The sequence below is a fragment of the Lytechinus variegatus genome, chromosome 15 (assembly GCF_018143015.1).
Source record: "Lytechinus variegatus isolate NC3 chromosome 15, Lvar_3.0, whole genome shotgun sequence".
NCBI lineage: Eukaryota > Metazoa > Echinodermata > Echinoidea > Temnopleuroida > Toxopneustidae > Lytechinus > Lytechinus variegatus.
Window position 1 is genome coordinate 14,659,813 of NC_054754.1, and position 21,553 is coordinate 14,681,365.

The following is a 21,553-nucleotide window of genomic DNA, read 5'->3' on the forward strand; positions in this document are numbered from 1 at the left end:
TCAACTTTGGTCCATACTCGAGATTAGCGGGAAGAGTAAAGAGGGACAAAAAATAAAATAAACCACGCATCCACTCTCTTCACCAAAGTGTAACAGTGCCCGAATGGGTCGTTTGTTCGGAAAAGATGGCAAATTCAAGAAATTTGCAATCAATATTTCATTGATTGAAACTAATATCAGACAGTATTAGTTCTATCACAAATACATATTGTTCACAATTGATTTTTCTTATTAATGTATGAGTTTTGAGAAAATAAAGAACAAAAGATGATGTTGGCGAAGTTGGCGAAGAGCGTCCAAGGGTTGGAGGTCGTGGGTTCGAGTCCGGTGCCGGGTAAAAATGACAGAGGTAAAAATGGCAGAGGTAAAAATGGCAGAGGTAAGAATGGCAGAGGTAAAAATGGCAGAGGTAAAAATGGCAGAGGTAATAATGGCAGAGGTAAAATGGCAGAGGTAAAAATGGCAGAGGTATCATTGTTGCATTTTACTTAGTAAACTGACTTGGAGCCAATCAGAATATTGTCCTTTCAAATGAAGGATTAATCGTGTTACGGGACCCTGATCAAACTTAAAAACTGATTGCAGAAAAAATAACTGAAAGGAAAAAAAATATCTCACCAGATTCAGAAGCTGCTTCAGCCATCTTTTTTTCAAGTCTAACAGTTAGAACTTAAAGCTGGATATCACCACTGCCCTCTGATAATATTTCGAGCGATGATGCAACGTGCTCCAAATTTAATTCATTGAATGACTTTCGCGCCAAAACCATTGCGCATGCGTCATGCGCGCAGTAATATATTTGTTTTGCGCAATCAAACGCTACAAAACTTAACGGCACTACTGCGCTCACCACAGTGCGCGGAAGACTCACTTAGCACGCGCGCTATTATTAAGCTTTACTGCAATGATTTTCTTTTGCAGGACAACTTTATGAACACATGTTTTATCAAAATCAATGGATCATCGTGAAAATTTCAGAATGTAGCTAGCCTAAGGCCAAATGATCACGTTCTACTTCTGGCTAAAAATATGATGATGACGAGTGTAGAATCAATATGCAACTATCATGGATGATTCTCTTGGCAACTTGTCTTCTAGCTGCCTTTGGTCGCGGAACATCAGGTAGGTAGGCTTTGATTTTCAATTCAATTATTTTCTCTATCAATCTTGTTATGGTCAGTTCCCCCATGTCTGCGCGGTCTCCCAAGTCTGCGCACCCGCGTATCTGCGCGATTTTAGTTACAGAAGATACGCAACGAGCACGAACTTTACACATGCACTACATAGACAGGTATTCATAAAAAAAAATCCGACTCAAAATGGTGGAAAATAATGAATTCAGGGCATTTCATGTGACAGCCTCAAAATACAGCTTTTGTCATCAAAATCCTCGAATCGTGTGCAAAGTGAATGACTTCCCGAGATTTTTTCCAAGAAAATCATATATTTCTTTCAAATTTTTACGAGATATTTGGCACACTAACTCATTATGATGTAAGGAACATTATCAACTGAAAGATTTTGTGAAATAAGAAGAAATTCATGTTAAATCTTAACTCAAATTGTTAGGTGCGCAGACTTGGGGCCCACCATCATACATGTCATTTATACAATGATAGTTCAATATGCATATTTACAAAATATCACCTATAAATCATTTCTATAATACAATAATACTATGAAATCGAAAGATTAACGACCTCCCCTCCCCTTCTTTTTCTCTCGCTTTCGTGCGGGGGCTGACCATGCAATGAACCACAATTAGAATGTTCAACTTTCATTTAAACAAATAAATAAATGAATAGAATAAATAAATAAAAATACATAAATAAAAAAAAACTTTGGACGCTGGTAAGAAAAACAAACAGCTGGGAGGGGGTCCACAACCCTGTTCCACGGCCCCTCCTCATCATCTTCTTCTATATCCTTCCTCCGCTGTATCGGAGATCCGCAGTTTAATACTGCATTAATATTAGCGTGAGAGTAAGGTAGATCGAGAGAGGTGAATCGTATGCAAGAAATTTAAGACAAGTAGGTTGAGGTCGTTTCTGGAGGAATCTGCTAATTTGACGTCAGGTAGAAACAGGACGGAAGCGGTAAATTGTTGAGATTCTTGATCATGGAAATGCTCAGAAAAATACTGCAGTTCCTCGTCTTCATCATATTGCGTTTGACCCTTTTTTAAGGGGAGTTCTTCTTCTATTCACCTAAGAAAGGAATCATCATCTGTATACTGGAGTGTATGTAGTCATGGTAGTCATGACGTTAGTCTCCTCTAGTGTTTATGATCTTTCTTAAAATACCTACCCTATCTAAATTAGCTCTATATAATATCTCATTTAGATCTAGGCCTAGATCTATATAGAGTCTTATTTTGGGCCTACGTATGCCGATGTAGGTCCACTTTAAAGAGGTTTTCCTTTTCTTTGGAATGTCCAGATCCTGGTGGCACAGGCAATGAAGGATATGTAGGACGAAGAAGGATTCGCATCAGACCCGGTAGTCGCTGGCGTCAGCGCGTTGACGAAAGAGTGGCCAGTGAAGACGATAGCAACAAAACTGATGACGAATCACCAGGAGATCGGATGAACTCGTATGACAGCGAGCCTAGACGACCAAGCATCAATTCAGACAGTGATAGAGACGATGAAGACGCAGATGAAGCCGGTAAGAGCCGGATCAAAGTGGTTAGTGCTAGTTTCCGGCGAGTGGAAGAGCCCGATTTAAGATCTCTACATGATCCAACGCTGACAGACGATGACCTCAATCGAATGGACGACCACAATATCGAAAACGAGCTTAATGCTCTCGCTGAGGGACTTAGTCAAAAACACCCGGTCGAAGTTGATAAAGATGACGGCGATGATAATTATGCTGGTTTGGGATTCGGCGACACGGAGCAAAGTTTTCAGAACAATGGAGAGGCCAACGATAATTACGCCAATGACGTCGCGGACATAAAAACCGAGATTGGCCCCCCTTGGTCGGACTGGCGACACTGCAATGTCTCGTGTGGCGTCGGAAAGCAATCGAGATGGAGGCGATGTAGAGACGATTCAAAGGGTGTTTGTAATCGGATGACGGGACGACAAACAGAGTGGAGACGATGTCTGGGCATGGAGTGTGATCAAAAGACCATACAGGAACTAGGAGGAGGATGCAAAGGTATCGGAGTTTGCTTCATATAAGTAGAATGTTCATCAATAAAAAAGGATTACCCTAGAAGCATTTCATGAATAGTTGCAATTTTGTCAGTGTTTTTCACTGACGACTTTGCTCTCAGTCAATCAGACACAAGGAATATCAGTAGCTCTTAAAATCTGTTGATGAAAATCATTGATCAAATATTCAAGGAACACTCCTCAGTTGTTTCATGGTACCTGCTTGAATTAAGATTAAAGCTCAAGTGCATTAACCTAGTATAGGTGGAATTGACTTACTTTGAAAATCATTTATAAACCTGCGAGATTTAGTGCGCCTGTTTAAGCAAACTAAACGTCAGTGTAATAGATGTAAATTGATTTTTTTTTACGAATAGTTTTAATTTTGTGCATTTAGAAACCTGAGTGATTTAGCGCTTCGGTTTTAAGATTGTGTATTTAGTAAGCAAACTAAACATCATTGTAATTGTTGATGACTTTTCTATGAAACAGATCAGTTGATGATGAATCTTTTGCTAGGGGTGTTGATTGGAGGCTTGGGGTCTGTGACAATATCTGCAGTCGTGAGCTTCTGCTACACGTGGTGTCAAAAGCCTTCTGAATGGTAAGGACAAGATGATGGCTAAAGGGTTTGGGTTGTGGTCAGAGGGCGGCACCATGAAGCTCAGGGGGTATATAGTCACCTTTAAGATTTTTCACGTCATGAATTGAAGGAAAGGGATGAGAAGGAAATATTTTAAAGGAGATAGTACAGAACTAGATTACTCTCAAAACAAGATTGGGTCACCGAACAAAAAATGATATCGCCTTTAAGTCGTATTATAACCTTTATCCTGTAACCACACATTGCTTTGATATAGGAGGGGGGGGGGGCTAGGTTAATGTGAGAAGAGGGCCGGAGTCGTTGAGAGGAGAAGATGTCGCCAAAGGATTGAGTTGTCATATACAGGAACGGGTGCTTTGTCGTCTAACTATGGTCTACAATGCTGATTTTTTCATGAGAAAAGAAAAAGAAATCCGCTTTATGTCACCTGGCACCCCCCCCCCCTTATGGTCACTGCACACCATGCGACTAAATTTTTTACCATCATGTTTTTGAAAAAAAAATCTGAGTGACTGACTGCATATTGAGGATCGGAGGTTCAGAATAAAAAATAAGAATATTTTGGATAATCACAAACCTTTATTTTGGTGTAAAGGCAAATTTTGTTTCAAAACGTAGCCTGCGATTACTGTACGCCTTTGCGATTAGATATTCCTTTTTATTCTACTACTATTGTCACTAATTTAAAGATAAGTGTACATGACAGTGATGATTTAAAACTTAACAGAGTAAGGTCTTCCATATCTACAGATTCCGCACAAATGTTATGCGTTTTATTTCGAATCTGGTCGCAAGACTAATTGTAAGTTTTTTCGATGACTTCACATATACCATAACCCCTCGTTAAAAAGAAAACGATGAAGTCAAGAACACTGAATGTATATAATGTTGTGTCCTCAATTACGCTAAAACCAGTTTAACGAGGCCAAGCGATCTTGTAAACTAAATCGCGAGGTGGCTTTCTGAACCGGTTTGAAAGATCGCTTCCAAGATTGATTCGACTATTCTCACTGCACGTTAAACTATATAGTTTCCACTAAACTAGTTTGCACTAAACTAGTTTTCAGTAAACAAGTTTTAGGAAGATAGTGAGAATGGTGTCTATGTTATCTGCCCCGGATGTCGCGTATGCGTGAGGGTGGGGGTTTGTGAGAGAGTGACTAGTGTATGCCGTGTGTAGAAAGGAAGAAAAAATATAACATTATAGAAGGAAAGAGAGAAAGAATTAAAGAAAACGAAAGAAAGAAAAAGAGAAAGAAATAAGGAAAATAAGAAAGAAAAAGAAGGTAAGAGTGAAAGGAAGAAAGAGAGAAAAAAAGAAATAAAGAAAGAAAAAAAGAAGGAAAGAAAGAATTAAGAAAGAAAGAAGAAAGAAAGAAGGGAAAAAGAAAGAATGAAAGGAAGAAAGAAAATATTTTATGAAAAAAACAGACTTCTTAGTACGGATGGGGTTCGAACCCATGCGGACATTGCGTCCATTGGAACTTAAGTCCAACGCCTTAACCACTCGGCCACCGTACTGCCATGTTCAAAGGCTACACTCAACATCGTAAAATTCTACAATAGATATAAAAACGTATTGTCTACAGTAAGTAGGCCTTCTCAATTCAGCAACAAAAAGCGGAAGCACATTGTCCTTCCAAATTTTCTTTGCAAGGGTAGGTACGACATAAAGGTGACGTCATCATTTTGTTTTCTCAATTGAATTACAAAGGACGAGGACCTTTCTTTTTAATATTCCTCCTTTCTCCATCCCACCCCTCTCTCCCTCTCTATCTGTTTTTTTTTTCAAAATAAGAGACGGTCGCCCCTGCATGCATGTTGCCACCTTCATCTACATTCTTATATATCTTTTATAAGTCAAATGGTTGAGTACTTGAATATATGGGTCTAATATACGCTGGTTTTAAGATTGGAAAGGGGCATAGAGGTTTTAGTCACGCAAAAATAAAAACTCAAAGTTTATTTCTTGAGAAAAAAAAGGATGATTAACTTATTCCATGCTAGAGATAATCGAGCTCTATTAGCTTTAGTTGAGCTACTCGATTTGATTGACTGAATTTGAATTCATCCAAGGGAGCTAATAGTGAAATTAAAAAAAAATCATGATGATTATTATTTTTAAGTGCTTTAACAAAATATGATATTACTTAAGGGTAAATACTTAAAAAAGATACATTAAAAACGAAGCAAGTTATCATCTTAACATCTTATCATCCTGAAAATTAACTGGTCAGGAGTAAATATGTACATCTGGGCCCCATCTTACAAAAAGTTGCGATTGATCCGATCAATCGCAACTATGGATAGCCAGCAAATTCAACATATAAAATGCATGTTTGCTTTTAAAAAAATTATGTAGATATGAATGTACGTCCATAAATTTATTGATTTCTTGACAATTTTGGTGTGTTCTCCTTTGTTTACAAAGGACATTTTGCAAATTTCCTGTAGAAAAATTTTGACACTTATGGATTTCCATAGAGTTACAATTGATTGGATCAATCGTAACTCTTTGTAAGACGGGGCCCTGAATTCGCACTGTCCAATCAACTAACCCTTTGTATTATCTGTTCATGTTTTTTTTTTTTTTTTAATTTAATTCAGAAATCTGCAAGTAACATTTCGAAAAAGTTGTGTTCTAAAGCTGGCAGGCTAAAGTAAAACACTATAATGATCGTAGAAATAAATAATTCCTCTCCTAAACCTGTTGTCATATTCATAATATCGCAAAATTGCATTTGTCTAGGCTTAATTTGTTTTTTATCTTATTAAGTAAATGACCCACTAAATAAGATTAAATTCTAGTCCTTCTAAATCAATTCAATCACGTAATATTTTGGGGAATAGATCAACAATGGCTGTTCAAGATTTGATTATCAATCACCGATTAAGCTAAAGCGCCCCTTAAGAAAATGCCAAATAAATGAAGAACTAAACAATAAGATGATTTAAATAATCAATTAAATTGACGAATGGTTAAATGAAGAAAATATGAGAAACAGAGTAATAGAGAAATAAATAGACAAATGAAATAATAAGACAATGGAGGAATGGATAAAGCAATCTACACAGTAAAAATTATACAACGCTGTTTACTATATGAACCATACAGTAATTGTTTAAACAGTTGAAACAAGACAGTGTTTAGATCTTAAGCAACAAAGTTTAATTTGTCAATATCTAATCTTCAACAAATGAAACATGATTGTCTAAAAGGTTATTATAAGCAAATACTGTAAGGTTCATATAGTAAAAAAGCGTTGTATAAAATCTTAAACAGCGTTTACCATGTTTACTGTGTAATATCAATTATTAGAAATAACCAATTAATATACTCCCCAGGGAGTGGAGGATGTGTACACATTGTGTGCGGGAATGACTGATTGAATCCGATGACCGGGGTAATAATATATCTGTAAAGCGCTTAGACACGTCATTCCGATGGAAAGCGGATTATTATTATTAACCAATTAATATACAGATAGATGAAAACTTATCATGGTTCGAATACAACAGTACTTATTAATCCTTTTTTGTCAATAATTACTTTCCGATGTTTTATCTTGTCTCTTGCAGGAAGTTGAGTGACCTCTGTCCCAAATCATGCACCAATAGTTGCGCCGGCTGCGGCGAGAGTTGCACAAACTGTTGCGATCCCTATACTGGCTGTTGTGCGGGTTGCGGTGGACCGTGTCTGTGTTGCTGGTGTCAACCTTGTTGCGACCCTTATGCACAGCAGGACCGGTTGTACTACCACAAGCAGCTGATGATGAACAATGCGTATCAACTTCAACACCACTTGGGACCACCCCGGGCCAGGGCCAGGAGGAAAGATGCCCTATAAAAGGCCCCCAGCACCATTGTAAGAATCAAGATCAAATGGCTTGGTGGATCAATATAGGGTTTATGTGGGTTAAGATGATACGATGGTGTCCCCTGTCTGTTAGGAAAAAAACAGGGAAGCGATCAATAATGATAGCACATGTTCTGTCTACTTCTGTTCCGTTATTTTGCCCCCTCCCCCCCCCCCCCGACTCCGGCCGTGACAGTACAATACCTAGTGTCTTCTCACTAATAAACGGTCAATATAACAACAAACTCACCATCAAAAATTCTATTTGACTTAATAAACAAAAATTTCCTCGCATCTTCAATGGCCAGAGAGGCAAACTTAAAGTATGGAATGGGAGTCATACACGTTTATGAAACAAAATAACTATGAATGGTAGGAGGTTTACATTTTAGAACTTTATACGATCTATTCTCTGTGACAAAAAAAAGATAAACCTGTAACCGATTTCTTATATTATACTTCGATACGTAAAGGACATGGAGTGCATAATCTGTTATCATGCTTTTACTTTTTGCACAAAATACAGGCCGCGAGAAAGCACCAAGAGAAAGCCATACTACGATGAACCTGAATATGCTGAAATAGATCAGATTTACAAAGGCAGCCCTCGCAAGAAACAAAGAGAAAAGGATAAATATGTCAAATTCACGTAAGTTTTTAGGGACCCTTAGTTCTCTGAACTATGCCAATGACTCATAATCATTATAAATTTTTGTCGGGCCGCACGACTATTTAATTTTGGTCCTAGCTCTACCAAGAAACATTAATGTAATGTAGGCCGTATCTAAAGGTGGTTGCAGTGATTGCTGGTATTTAAGTACGTTCATGCACCCCAAATTTTGATGGGGCGGGGGTTCGTCAAAGTCAAATAGAGTTTACCCTTACATCTAGGCTTAACTCGCAGGGAATTCTGGAAGGCCTAATAAATGTGGCAAAATAATGAAAAACGTTTTGTCGCTGTGTATTGCATGTTTACTGCAGTGGCGTACCGTGGGTCACGGCAATGAGGGGGGGGGGGGGGCACCAGCAAAAAAAATTGACTCACTTAGGGGGTGTTGCAAGAAATTATTTGCAATCAATCGCAACTATTCTGTTGCAATTTTATTAATTGCACGGCGTATGCTTTATTTCGGGAACGAAAATAGACTTGCAATTGATCGAAAGTTTCTTGCAACGGAGTGAGCGCACGAAGCGCGCTCATTTGCTATGTATATTAGAGAATGGATAAGAAAATCCCTGCAACCTGATTGGTTGATTGTGCCATTAAACAGACATGTATGACACTGATCAGATAATGCGAGCGCGAGGCGAGATCTGAAATTTTTTGATATTCAGACTTAAAATGGGACATTATAAGCAAATTTTTGTTATTATGAGACATACCTGTCTCGCTAAACAAACAATGCCAGCGCGAAGCGTGAGCTTAAATTTTTGTATATGACCCCAAAACAGGGATATTTTAAGGACCATTTGTTAAGGAATCCATTAAGAGTTAATATATATCACCATATAATGCGAGTGCAAAGCGCCTGCTGATTTTTTTTTTAAATTACATCTGAACACACGAAGCACTTTTTGTAGTCATTGTAATCATGATCATACTCATCTCACTAATCAGATATTGCGAGTGCGAAACGCGAGTTGAATATTTACCCAGATAGCAAAGTATCTGGGGCCCATATGGGAATCATGTGGGCCTACTGGGGCCCATGTGTACCATGTAAAACCCATATGTGGCCCATATGGTTTGTCCCACCTAGAACCCACATAATAAAACCATATGGGCCCCATGTGGTATCTATATGGGCGATATGGTCTTATTTCAGGGTCGACCGAGCCCAGATAGAAACATATAAAACCATATGGGGCCCATATGGGTTTTTCCCACCTAGAACCCACATAATAAAACCATATGGGCCCCATGTGGTATCTATATGGGCGAAGTGGCATAAATATGGATCGACTGAGCCCAGATAGAAACATATAAAACCCATATGGGACCCATATGGGTTTTCCCACCTATAGAACGCACATAGTAAAACCATATGGGCCCCATGTGGTATCTATATGGGCGAAGTGGCATAAATATGGATCGACTGAGCCCAGATAGAAACATATAAAACCCATATGGGGCCTATATGGGTTTTCCCACCTAGAACCCACATAATAAAACCATGTGGGCCCCATGTGGTATCTATATGGGCGAAGCGGCATAATTACCCCGATAGCAAAATATCTGGGCCCCATATGGGTCCAATGTGGATTATCTGGGACCATCAATTGAAAGAATACTAATATTACCATTTTGAAAGATTACAAGCCTTTATTCTGGAGTAAAGCCAAATTAATTTCAAATCGTAGCCAATCGTACGACTGCTATGACGTCATTACGACTAGATATTAAATGCGCTTTTATTCTAAGAAGGATGATCATAGTCACAGATTTTTAACATAGGTATTTACGATGATTAAGAATATTACACAGTAAGATATTCCAAGTCTCAATATTAGCATCAAATTCTACCACATTTTATTCTGAAATCGGGTCGCAGACCAATCGTAAGGTGTGCGGTCGCCTTAAGGGTGGGCATTCTAAAGGCCACCTTGTGTAAAAAATAATGTCTCCCTTATAATGAAATAAGTTACAGCAATAATCCAATTTTTCTAGTTCTTTGAAATTTTTTTTTTGAATAAACCTAATTTCATATAATAAAATAAAAAAGAACAAGTGGGGATGTGACATCATCAGCCCACCTAATGAATATTCATGACAACTGTTATCATAAATATTGCTAAACTTTAAAATTCAATAACTTTGAATTTGTTATCCGATTTTGGTGAAATTTTCGGCATTTTGCTCAGTGAATTCTACTCTACGTATTTTCAGCCCGGAACATCCCTTTATTTTATGCAATTTCTGTCATAGATAATTAGACAAGAATCAAAGCCTACAGTAAAAAAAGTAAATAAATAAATAAACAAACGATTCCATTCGGATAGACGTAACAAAATGATTTTAGTTAAATTCCCTTATATTCTCAAGTTATTTGCTTTTCATTTCGTCCATTATTCACAGTAAGAATCAGTACCAGGACTCAGCCGATGAGGGCGACGTAAAACCTACAAGAAAAAGGGCACAGGAAAAAGTGGAAAATGATTACATCGATATCTTGGCCGACGACGACGTCGACAATGCTTACTTAACACCTACGCTGAGGGGAGAAAGATATGAGTGAGTTTACACAAGGACATGGGTCGGAGTCCATCCTTTACTAAATGTGCAAAAAAAGCTTTTAAATAAGTTCAAGACAAGAGCTTAAGCATTTTGATTTTGGGGTTGATACCGAGTACGGCGTATAAATGATATTGAACGTTTTTAATTCTATGTCTATCTCTCTCTCACGACTATTATTTTCTTTCTCTGTCTCCTAGTTTACCTCCCCCCTTTACCTCCCCCCCCCCCCCTCTCTCTCTCTCTTTCTCTTTGGCGCGTCTCGTCCTTGCTCATTTTTTGTTGAAACCGCATCATCGCCTTCTCGGCTTTTCTCTGTCCCTCTAAATCCATATCCCTTCCAATATCTCCCAACGGTGCGATTCTTTCTTGTTCTCTTCCAGGTCCGCCTTCGATTCAACACCAATTCGACCACGATGACAGCGTCGATGGGGGAAAGGGTGATCATTCAAGTTTGCGGCATCAAACATCTCGGGTACTGTCCACGTGTCGCTATAGCTGTATGTCGTTACCTGAGCTATTATACACCAATAATGGACATGCTTCCTTCTTTTAATTGCCATCGGCTCTGCAAAAAACGATGACTTATTTATGCATTGACATTAAGTAGATACTGCATACATCTTCGCCATGTTGCAGAAATAAGATTGAAATTTACAATCAATAAATCGTGAATTTTAGCTAATGATTTCTCAATGATTTACATATTGAGTGTGTATTTGAAATAAGCGGGTCTCTCGATTAAAAAAAACATCAACAACAACCTGCAATAAACTTAAATTTCCATTACCTTAATAACGCAGCTACTGTGTACCAACTCATTGATACATTCAAGATACACTGCTTGAGCAGATTCCCGGTTTTGAGATTTTGAAAGTTATTGCAATCAAACACATCTCTTAAAATCATACGCAATTGGATTTTCAAGTAAACTAAAGCGCCATTTTTTATAACTTTGATACGATTTTTTTAGTTGCGTTTAAATACAACTTTTTCTACAAATTGGCTCAAGACATTTGATGAAAAATTACATAAAATTAAGCATTTCTTTATTAATTCTGTTTGATTGATTACTTTTATTGTTGGTGTCGATAATGAAATGGATGGGATTTCGATGCCAAGTATGTGATTGTGTAATGCTGACCTGACATGAGACGAGACAACAACGGTGATCGGGATAAAGATGATAAATAAAATGATAATGATGATGATGGTGGTGATGATGACGATGATGTTGTTGATGATGCTGATATTGATGATGATGATGATGATAGTGATGATGATGATGATGACGATGATGATGCTGTTGATGCTGATATTGATGATGATGATGATGACGATGATGACGATTGTGATGATGATGATGATGATGTTGATGATGACGATAATGACGATGATGATGATGATGATGATAATGATGATGTTGATGTTGATTTTGATGCAATTGAAGACGATTATTATGGTTATGATGATGAAACTGATGCTGCTGCTTTAGTGACGACTACTTGCATGATGGAGCTATAGGAGATCGAGATGACTATTGTGGTAGTGTCGGTAGCAGAAGGGCCTAGTGATGTTGATGATGTTATTGGTGTTGGTATGCCCGGGAGATGATGTTGATAGTGGTGACCATGGTGACGATAATTATGGCAGTAATGAATATAGGATTGTACACGATTATACAAGTAGTTCTGAATTATTTCTAAACTATTTCCCTTTCGTGCTTTCTCGAGGCAATAATGCATAGTTCAAGCCAAAATCATAATTTATTTCTATTTTTTATACAACAGCAAAAATAAAACAAAGAGTAAAGTATAAACAATCAACCTATATAAGATCCCGGCTCTTGGAACGATTTTTTAAGGGAGTACCGGTTTAAATTTGACAAGCAAAAAAAAAAACATGAAAGGTTTCCCGCTACAAAAATAATGATAAAAATAAATACATTTATACAGATTTTCAGGGGGTGCATGCTAGAAAATAACACACGCGGCAAAGGGCGATCTTGGGGTGCTTATACCAGCTCACCGTCAGCACCGGGCCGCTTCCCAGAGCCATGCAAAAGAAAATTTGCCAGAAACAGATCGAAATTTTAATCATTGTTTCCACAAGTTACTGAAACATTGGTCGCAATGACTTCCTAACGGCATTTGATTTTCTACTATTACAAAAAAAGCTAATAATAACGGGCCTAAAAATTTTATAAATAAAAGCTGGTTTTCAGAATCTCAGTACTGATAAAGATTCGTTAAAATCTTGTTTATAGATTTCTCCCTAAATCAAATGCCAAGTCAACCCAAATAAAAAGATGATATGAATAAAAAGATTAAATTACACGAGAATAACAATGAAAATTTCATCAAAATCGCACGGGAAAACAGTAAGGCCTTTTTGAATTTTCGCTTCATTTTAGAATACAATTATTATGCACATCCTTGACGATGTGACGTCACGCACTCGCTATTTCTTTTGTATTTTATGTATGAAATATCCTAATTTTCTTCTCATCGTCATGTGAATCAAAGTTTTATTCCATCCTACACATGGGGAATTACCCTTTTGTTTTTGATGGTTCAGTCAAGTTTGTCCTTGTTATCGAATGTATAAAAATTGAAATAATGTATAATTAAAACGATTAAAAAAACAAAGAGTGGGGGACATCATCGACGCTCTCATTTGCATGCCCCTGATTAAATAAGCGAAACTTGAAAATGCCATACCTTTCTTATTTTACATCTGATTTGATGACATTTTCAGCGTTATGCTTGTTTGATTTATACTTTATAGGCCTATTCTCTTTTGATCGAAATCATATTTTCTACTTGGGTGAACTTGACCTTTAAATTTTGACTCCTTGAAAAAAAAGTCACAAGGGAAGGAGCCACTCTACTCCCTGTACAGTAGCGAAATCCCTTTCTCAATGTCATTTTCGTCAAATAATAATATTTTTTCACTTATTTTTGTTATTTGTCAGAAGTCAAATGAATTCGGGAATAAAAGCGATTCTACGAGAGCGCCATCTGTTGCTGTAGAACTAGTCATTTAATTTTCACTCTATCATCAAAAAGACTAGACTGATCACTGAAGTTCGATTTTCCTGGAATTTTCAGATGAAATGGCGAACTGGTGAGAATCGGCACTTGATTCTAAATTGCTTACTTTATGAGGCAATGAGGTGATCTGTAGGCTCCATATTCTATGTATACCATTCAAAGTTAATTAGCTCGTTGATTGGTGGTAAATCAAGACAAATTATTGCTAGCTCGGTTAAAGACTATATCCTCGACCTCGGTCCCACTCGTTATCTTTTGCGTCTCCAATCCTGATATTTCTAATAATTTTAACGTTAGATGATCATCTGCCGATAGGTCTATACCTTTTTTAAAGTAATTTATAAGTATTAAAGTAATGGAGATTATCAAAATTAAGACAGGAGTAGCAAAACAAAGTTTAGAAAAGGCCTAAGCCCTAACAACATTAAAAATAATGTAGCCTAACGTAACTGGACTCGAGTCGAGTTAACTAACAAACGTTAGATTAGAATAATATTACTTGCCGTATGGGCAATAGTATTCAACCCGGCATAATTCAAAGATTTTGAAATATTCCCGAAAATATGTAGAAATAGGGAATTTATCTTAATTTCATATCTTTGTTATTTCCAGGGTAATCTGTTGTCAGTATTTTCTTTATCAATCTGTCGACTGTATGTGCAGAGGATCGAAATCGAATTATGCGCCGATGGCCTTTTGCACTGAATTGCACTAGTATTCAATCTACTTAGGATAGATAGCAAATCTCATAAGGGCTTACATTGCTAAATTAGATCTAGATCTATGTAAGTCTCTGGCTTAGAATAATTAACTGTTACTGTTAGGTCTCATCTCAAATGGTGTAGTCCATAGTCGGATGGGACAAGGGCAGATTGAGAGTCAGGGCCATCTTAAATCACTAGGTTGAATACTAGTGCCGACGGATTGAATACTAGTGCCAAAAACCATCGCCGAATAATTTGATCGCCCGTCTGAAATTCAGGTGAATTCTATATTTCAATATATTTGAGGAAACTCTCCAAACGGGTTGAATACTAGTGCCCTTACGTAGTCTTGAGGACGCAATGATGATGATTTTTTTAGAGATGTCATATACTTCTTCATCATTGACGTCTTGACACTCTCTCCATAGTGTCTTCAGCGAAGGACCAAAACAAAGATGGATTCCCCCCAAAAATCCATCTTTTTAAACCGAACTCACTAGAATTTTGTTAATTTTATTAATTCTTACACCTTCCTACGCCTAATGCGTAGGAAGGTTTTAAATATTACTTTAAAAAATGTAAAAAAAATGAAGATTTCTTACCTAACTGATGCCGCGTAGACCCCTCGTTCCACATGTAAACAACGGAAATACAATAGCGTCGACCCTTGAACCGCTTATGTATGACGTACTTCCGGAAAGCAATGCCGTCTTAACGAACAATTTAGAGATGAAAAATCTTATTTAACAAATATTAAAATTTATTTCGTGATCATAAATAATTTATATATTTTGATATGTCCCTCCATATCAAAAGTCCCTCCATATCCCCTCATGCAGCATTATTGAAGAGCTTGCCAGCTACCCTTGAGAGGGCCTGGGCATTGCTCTCTCCTTGCCATTGAAATAGCATAAAGTTCTGGGTAGGAGCAGTGCAAGCATTGTCTAACTTTGTAAGGGACTATCTTGGCCAAGGAATCAAATGGATGCATCCCACATCTATACTTTTCTTTTGAGCTTCATAAGATTTTTGCGTCAACTGCTGTATATTGTAGAGTTGTCGGTCATGGTGGTGGCAGCACTATTCCTGAACATTTTATCTCCAAGCTGAGTAATGGATGGAGTGATTGATTCTAACACGTTATCCGAAGCATATCCCCCTGGTTGTTGCTTCATTCCTGCTTATAAAATCTTGTAGAAATTTCTTCTTTCTTTCTCCACTTTCTGTCAGGAAGTTAATTACATTCTGTTTCTACCTTGAATACTACATAAAAGACAAATTTGAAACAGGATATTGTAGAACAGTTTGGTAACGGAAGCAGTACTGGCTCTCAAGAATAGAGCTCTGACTGCAGAACCAAGAATGAGCATGTAAGCTCAAGTCTCGAGTAAGGAGAATGCATACAGTGTATGACAAAAGATTACGTAATACAGTTGTTTGCGTAAGTATGCTTTCGATTATGAATATAAATTCCTCTTTGGCTTTATCTGAAAAATTCTCTTTCGTTTTACCGTCTTGAAAGAGTTTGATTAACCTTTTCGTTCAGGGCTCCTGCCACTTGAATTTGACTGAGAGCCTTCATTTCTGTGCCTAGTAGCCACTGAATTGATGTACATATCCATAGGCCTTGTAAAACTTATATCATATTTTCGAAATATATACAGTGCGCTTTCGCGCCTCGCGATTTCACCACGAACCGTCCTCTCTGTTACGATGCCCACTGTGGCGTAAATAATTAACTTCAAGAAAATATAAAGATACGGGATGAAACTTTGGAACCTAAACTATCGAACGAAGACACCGGCAAATAATTTACTTTTCTTGTATGTGCACTTATTGCTGGTTTTAAAAAAGCTTTTCTTTAAATGCGATTTCTGCGAAACTAACTTTCGTATCGAAGTGCGCAGAGAGGACAGTTTGCGGTGCGTGCGACGATATTTCACCCTTCTCTCTTTTCTTTCCCTCTTTTTTTTGCTTTGTCATGATACATGACCATGACCATATTTTTCACTCTTCTAGATCTATATGCATATAGATAGTCGACATGATTGTATAGATAGTTTAAAGTGAATTTTTATTGATATGTGGTTTAGGGGCCTTGTTAAATCTACTAATTCAATGTAGAATTTGTATTTCAGATTTAGAGGGATCTGTTGAATCATGGGTAAGCCAGGAAAGCAGTGCCCTCATTCTACTACCGTAGAGAGATTCTTGCAAGAGCATCTTCAGGGCTTTAAACAGGTCAGTGCTATGATTCCTTTAAAAGGGCACTCCTGGGGCCCGTTGCAGAAAGAGTTGCAATCAATCGCAACTATAAAAATCATGCGCAACTTGATTTTCAACCAATCAACAGCGCGCATTTGGGACTTGCGATTGATTTTTTTACTTGCGTTTAAACGCAACTCTTTCTGCAACGGACCCCTGGACCCGTCTTACAAAGAGTTATGATTGATCCAATCAATTGTAACTCTATGGAAATCCATCAGTGTCATATTTTTTTCTACAGAAAATTTGCACAAAGTCCTTTGTAAACAAAGAGAAGCATAATGAAAGAAAACAATGAATACATGATTATACATCATAGTTAGAAAATGTTTTGAATAAACATGCATAATAGATGTTGATGTTGCTGGCCGTCCATAGTTGTGATTGATTGATCGCAACTCTTTGTAAGACAGGGCCCAGGAAGGAGAAATGATATAATTTGATTTCATGGAGAAAATCAAACAGGCATGTGTCACTGAAAGTGTTATCAAACCCAATTTAAAACAGTCATGGAGTATCTTCTGAGACCATTTTTCCCCTTGTACAGATAGCTTTTTGAAGTATCCCCAAACCAATTAACATCTGTCTGTGTAGCCAGTGGGAGTGTTTTATGAGAAGTACACATTTTTGGTTTGTCCAACTGACTTTTATCTTTAGACATTTTTTTAAGGAAACCTGTTTACCCATTTTCATTGATGGATCTATGTGCTAGAAGCATACCAGTAATGAATATGACATTCAAAACTTGAGTCTTAAAACTAAGCATTAATTTGGGGACCTATTACTAATTACTGGCAAGTGTGCTGCATGATTCTTGTGTCTTTCCTCTATTGTAATAATAAATTTAATAAATAAATAATTTAATGAAATAAATAAGTCCTTCTGACAAATGCACGTAATCAAGTATTTTTCATTTCATTTTAATAAGGGACGTTGCCGGGACTGCAGCACCAAAGGACCTAACCTGTGGTTGTGTTTAGAGGTAAGTATTATGGTAATACGTCTTGGAAATTGTCATATAATGTGTGCTTCCTGGTAGACAATAAAATATCAGACATTCATTGCAAAGAGATGAATTTAGAGAAATATTTCACAAGAAGGCAGCAGCAAGAGAGTGAAAAAAAAGATGAGGTTCTGTCAGTTCAGGGTATTATGACTTACAGAATACTAATTTTTCAAAAAATCTTCAGCTTTCTTTGTGTACTGCCAGATATGAATGCAATTATTTTTTTGAATCCCTGCATCGTGGTCACAGAAACGGTATTCTTTGTCCTTTTGAAATATGTATTCTCTCCAGAGAGACTTAGCTATGTTAGATGTTTACAGAATTTCAAAATTTGCATGTAACCAATGATTTTTCTCTTATCTTATCTTGGTTGATCAGGTTGGATGTCGCTATGTCGGGTGTGGAGAATCAGCCAAAGATCACAGTTCTGAGCACTCGGAGGTAAGTTCTTTATCATGTTTAAAAGTCTTGAAATATGTGGAATGAGTTGTTAGACATGATTTTACATTTAGTATTTTAACTTTCATGACTTAGGTTGAAATATTGTACTATCAGTATCAATTTATTATTTAATTTATATAGTGATATAAGTGTATTTATGATGTAGAATTTGTGTAAATTGAGCTGTTCATTGTTTGATATTGATTGTATTTTTTATGTAAATGATTGTAAAGGGTAATGCAATTCGGCTTTTCAGCCCCTATAGACACCCTTGTTGAATTAAACCGTTTTAAATAAATAAATTAAATATGAGGGGGTTTTTTTTCAACCTGAACCACCTTGGAAGTACTCTGCTTAAAGTATCCACCAAAAGAAATTTCATTAGGAGTAATTATGGACAAGTTATTGTATTTTGGAATATACCAATATGTTGTTGAAAGTCAAAAGTGAAATTATTTGAGACCCCTATCATTACCAGTGAATGCAAGGCGAAACACAATCATAAACAGATTCCGTGATCACAATCTTTGGGGATATTAGTGATTATTTAAATCATTGTTTCTGTATCCATTTGCATAATGTTTGTTGCTATGTAATATGAGCATATTTAATTTTGTGTCATTGATTGATCGCTCACTGTTACTTTGTTTAAAAAGAGTAGTTTACTGTGTACTTTTTAAAGTGACATCAGCATTTCATGTAACAAATAGTCTGTGACTTTCACTGACTATTGTTATAAGTAGTGCTGCAGCTGAACCGCCGAACCGCAAGGGCGCCGGAAGCAGGGGGGCAGGGGGGCACTTGCCCCCCCAAATAAAATTTGGGGGGGCAAAACGAGATTTTGCCCCCCCCCAACATGCCCCCCTGAAGAAAAAAATGATAAATTATTCAAGGACAAAAGTAAACGATGAAGGCACTTTTCTGCCTAAAAATTGTCATTTCCATTGTCAAAAATGAAAAAATTTCGCCCCTAACAGGGCAATTACATAATCATAGTAAGCCTTGCGTCTTTTGACAAACATGTCCCTCTGTGAAACATACCTTTGAGAAGCCCCTTTTCCATCTTATTACAGTGTGGTAACGTTTAACCTTTTAATGAATACATTTCAGACTAAAACCGAATGGCAAATTGAAAGTGCATGGTTCACCAATGCAATGCTGGCTGTGTCGGCTAACAAACGCGCGGTCGCCCAGAAACGCTCAGACCGGACCCGAACGTGCGTGAACGCAAGTTACTCGAGCAACATATGGAATCTGAAAATGACTGTAAAACAGAAATGGTTAAAGAGATAAAGAGGCTTGAGCAGTTGGATTATTGGATAAATGAGAAGACGCTAGCTTGAGTCGGCGAATGGAGTGCAGAGCAGGAGTACTTATTTATCAAATACTCAATCCTCTTCTACCTTTTCAGGTTTACTGTCTTTTTCAGGACTACGCGCATTTAAACAAAAAATTACTCGACTATCAACTTTTCACTTCCTCCCCTATCGATTTCACTTCTTCCTCTATCCACTTTTTCGAAAACTCCACATGGTGTACCGACAACCATATCTGCATGCTATTGGAATGTAATTGTTTTCTTCTATATAATGTTACATAATGTACATTATGAACTGCGGTAGTTTGTTAAAGAGATGGTCCGGGCTGAAAGTATTTATAGTTAGAGTAGAATTCACTGAGCAAAATGTTGAAAATTTCATCAAAATTGGATAACAAATAACAAATTTATTGAATTTAAAAAGTTTAGCAATATTTTGTGAAAACAGTCGTCATGTATATTCATTAGGTGGGCTGATGATGTCACATCTTCACTTGTTCTTTTGTATTTTATTATATGAAAATAGGTTTATTCACATTTTTTTTCCTCCAAGAACTAGAAAAATTGGATTGACATCCGATTTAGTGCATTAGATATTTATTGCTGCAACTTATTTCATTATAAGGGAGACATATTATTCACACAAGAATGAAATAATGAAAAAATATGATTTTATTTAATAACATAAGAAAACAGAAAGTGGAGATGTGACATCATCAGCCCACCTAATCAATATTCATGACGACTGTTTTTCACAAAATATTGCTAAATTTTAAACGTCAATAACTTTATTAATTGTTATCCGATTTTGATGAAATTTTCGGCATTTTGCTCAGTGAATTCTACTCTATGTATTAAGATATACATATTTTCAGCCCGGACCATCCCTTTAATCAGTTCATGATTACTTACAAATGAATATTTCCTGGAATTTGATAATCATTTCCTGTTATGGTCACATTTTCCCCAGAAAATATGTAAAGAAAAAAGAAGATTTTGAAGCGGTCATCTAAAAGTGCTTCCCAGCCATACAAAACATGCAAAAGGAAACACATAAATCGAGTAATGAATGTTTTAAACTTTAATGATTTTCAGAAAAGTTTTAAATTGTTAGACAATTAAGCTTGACATATTTCTTTTTGGTTCAGTTACAAAATAAGAAATGTATTGCCCATGCATGGATAATCAGGGACTATATCCAATGCTGATGTCAGAAATGATTTGCATAGAATGGGTATTTAAGTGCTTATTGACGTCTGCCACGTCAAAACAGTATGACATTTTGAACTTGAAAAGACATTCATTAGAATTTATTTTGTTTCTGTTGTTGCGCTTCTTCTGCTTAATACGCTCCTTGTTCTGACAGGAATTACTTGAAACTTATGATTGTGCTCTCTCGTGTCGTCCGTTTATGTAAATGTACATATAAATATTACTGAAAGGATATTGCATGAAAAATGTAATTTCTGGTATTTTGAGTCAATATAGGAAATTTAATTGATCAGACACAAAAAACTTATTCCGAAGCGATTGTTTAGCGCGTAGATTTCATAGGTTCTCAATTTCTCATAGATTGTGAGTATAGTCTTTCGTAGTGAATTCTATGTTTGAATTTCAAGAAATTTATTTTTGAACGCTCTTAGAAACGCAACTTTTGTACTCAGTTTTTACACAAAGTCCTTACCGTAGGGGGGGTCCTACACCCTCTCCCGCTCGATCGCTTCGGTATCTCACGCTGTAAAAAAAATCGTGCCCCCTTCGGGATTTTGCCCCCCCAAAACTGAAAGTGTTCCGGCGCGCCTGCCGAACCGAACGGAAGTTCGCCAAACTTGGCACTTCCGAACCGGACCGAACCGAACACAGAGGCCTGGTTCGGAAGTTCGGTAAAAAAAAAAAAAGTATGTTAATATGCA

General features: G+C 37.0%; 2 protein-coding genes and 1 non-coding gene across 4 annotated transcripts in view; 2 read left to right on the forward strand and 1 right to left on the reverse strand.

The window, feature by feature from the left end:
- Positions 1 to 5,202: 5,202 nt before the first annotated feature.
- On the reverse strand, positions 5,203 to 5,286 carry TRNAL-UAA. Its single transcript has one exon. It is a non-coding gene; the product is annotated as a tRNA-Leu (tRNA).
- A 1,992-nt stretch (positions 5,287 to 7,278) lies between these two features.
- On the forward strand, positions 7,279 to 11,549 carry LOC121429308. Its single transcript, XM_041626313.1, has 4 exons — positions 7,279 to 7,630; positions 8,148 to 8,270; positions 10,698 to 10,853; positions 11,237 to 11,549. Exons 1-4 carry the CDS (start codon positions 7,545 to 7,547, stop codon positions 11,271 to 11,273), a joined length of 402 nt encoding a protein of 133 aa, XP_041482247.1. The 5' UTR covers positions 7,279 to 7,544; the 3' UTR covers positions 11,274 to 11,549.
- Positions 11,550 to 13,904: 2,355 nt separating this feature from the next.
- LOC121428597 (ubiquitin carboxyl-terminal hydrolase 20-like) overlaps positions 13,905 to 21,553 on the forward strand; it is a 42,818-nt gene continuing 35,169 nt past the window's right edge. The window contains exons 1-4 of one of the 2 annotated variants that reach the window (XM_041625354.1): positions 13,905 to 13,979; positions 16,749 to 16,851; positions 17,804 to 17,857; positions 18,260 to 18,322. In XM_041625354.1, coding sequence (XP_041481288.1) covers positions 16,771 to 16,851; positions 17,804 to 17,857; positions 18,260 to 18,322 — 198 coding nt within the window. In that variant the 5' untranslated portion in view covers positions 13,905 to 13,979; positions 16,749 to 16,770. Of the gene's footprint in view, positions 14,029 to 16,748; positions 16,852 to 17,803; positions 17,858 to 18,259; positions 18,323 to 21,553 lie in introns of both variants that reach the window. The other variant, XM_041625352.1, reaches the window with a different exon arrangement.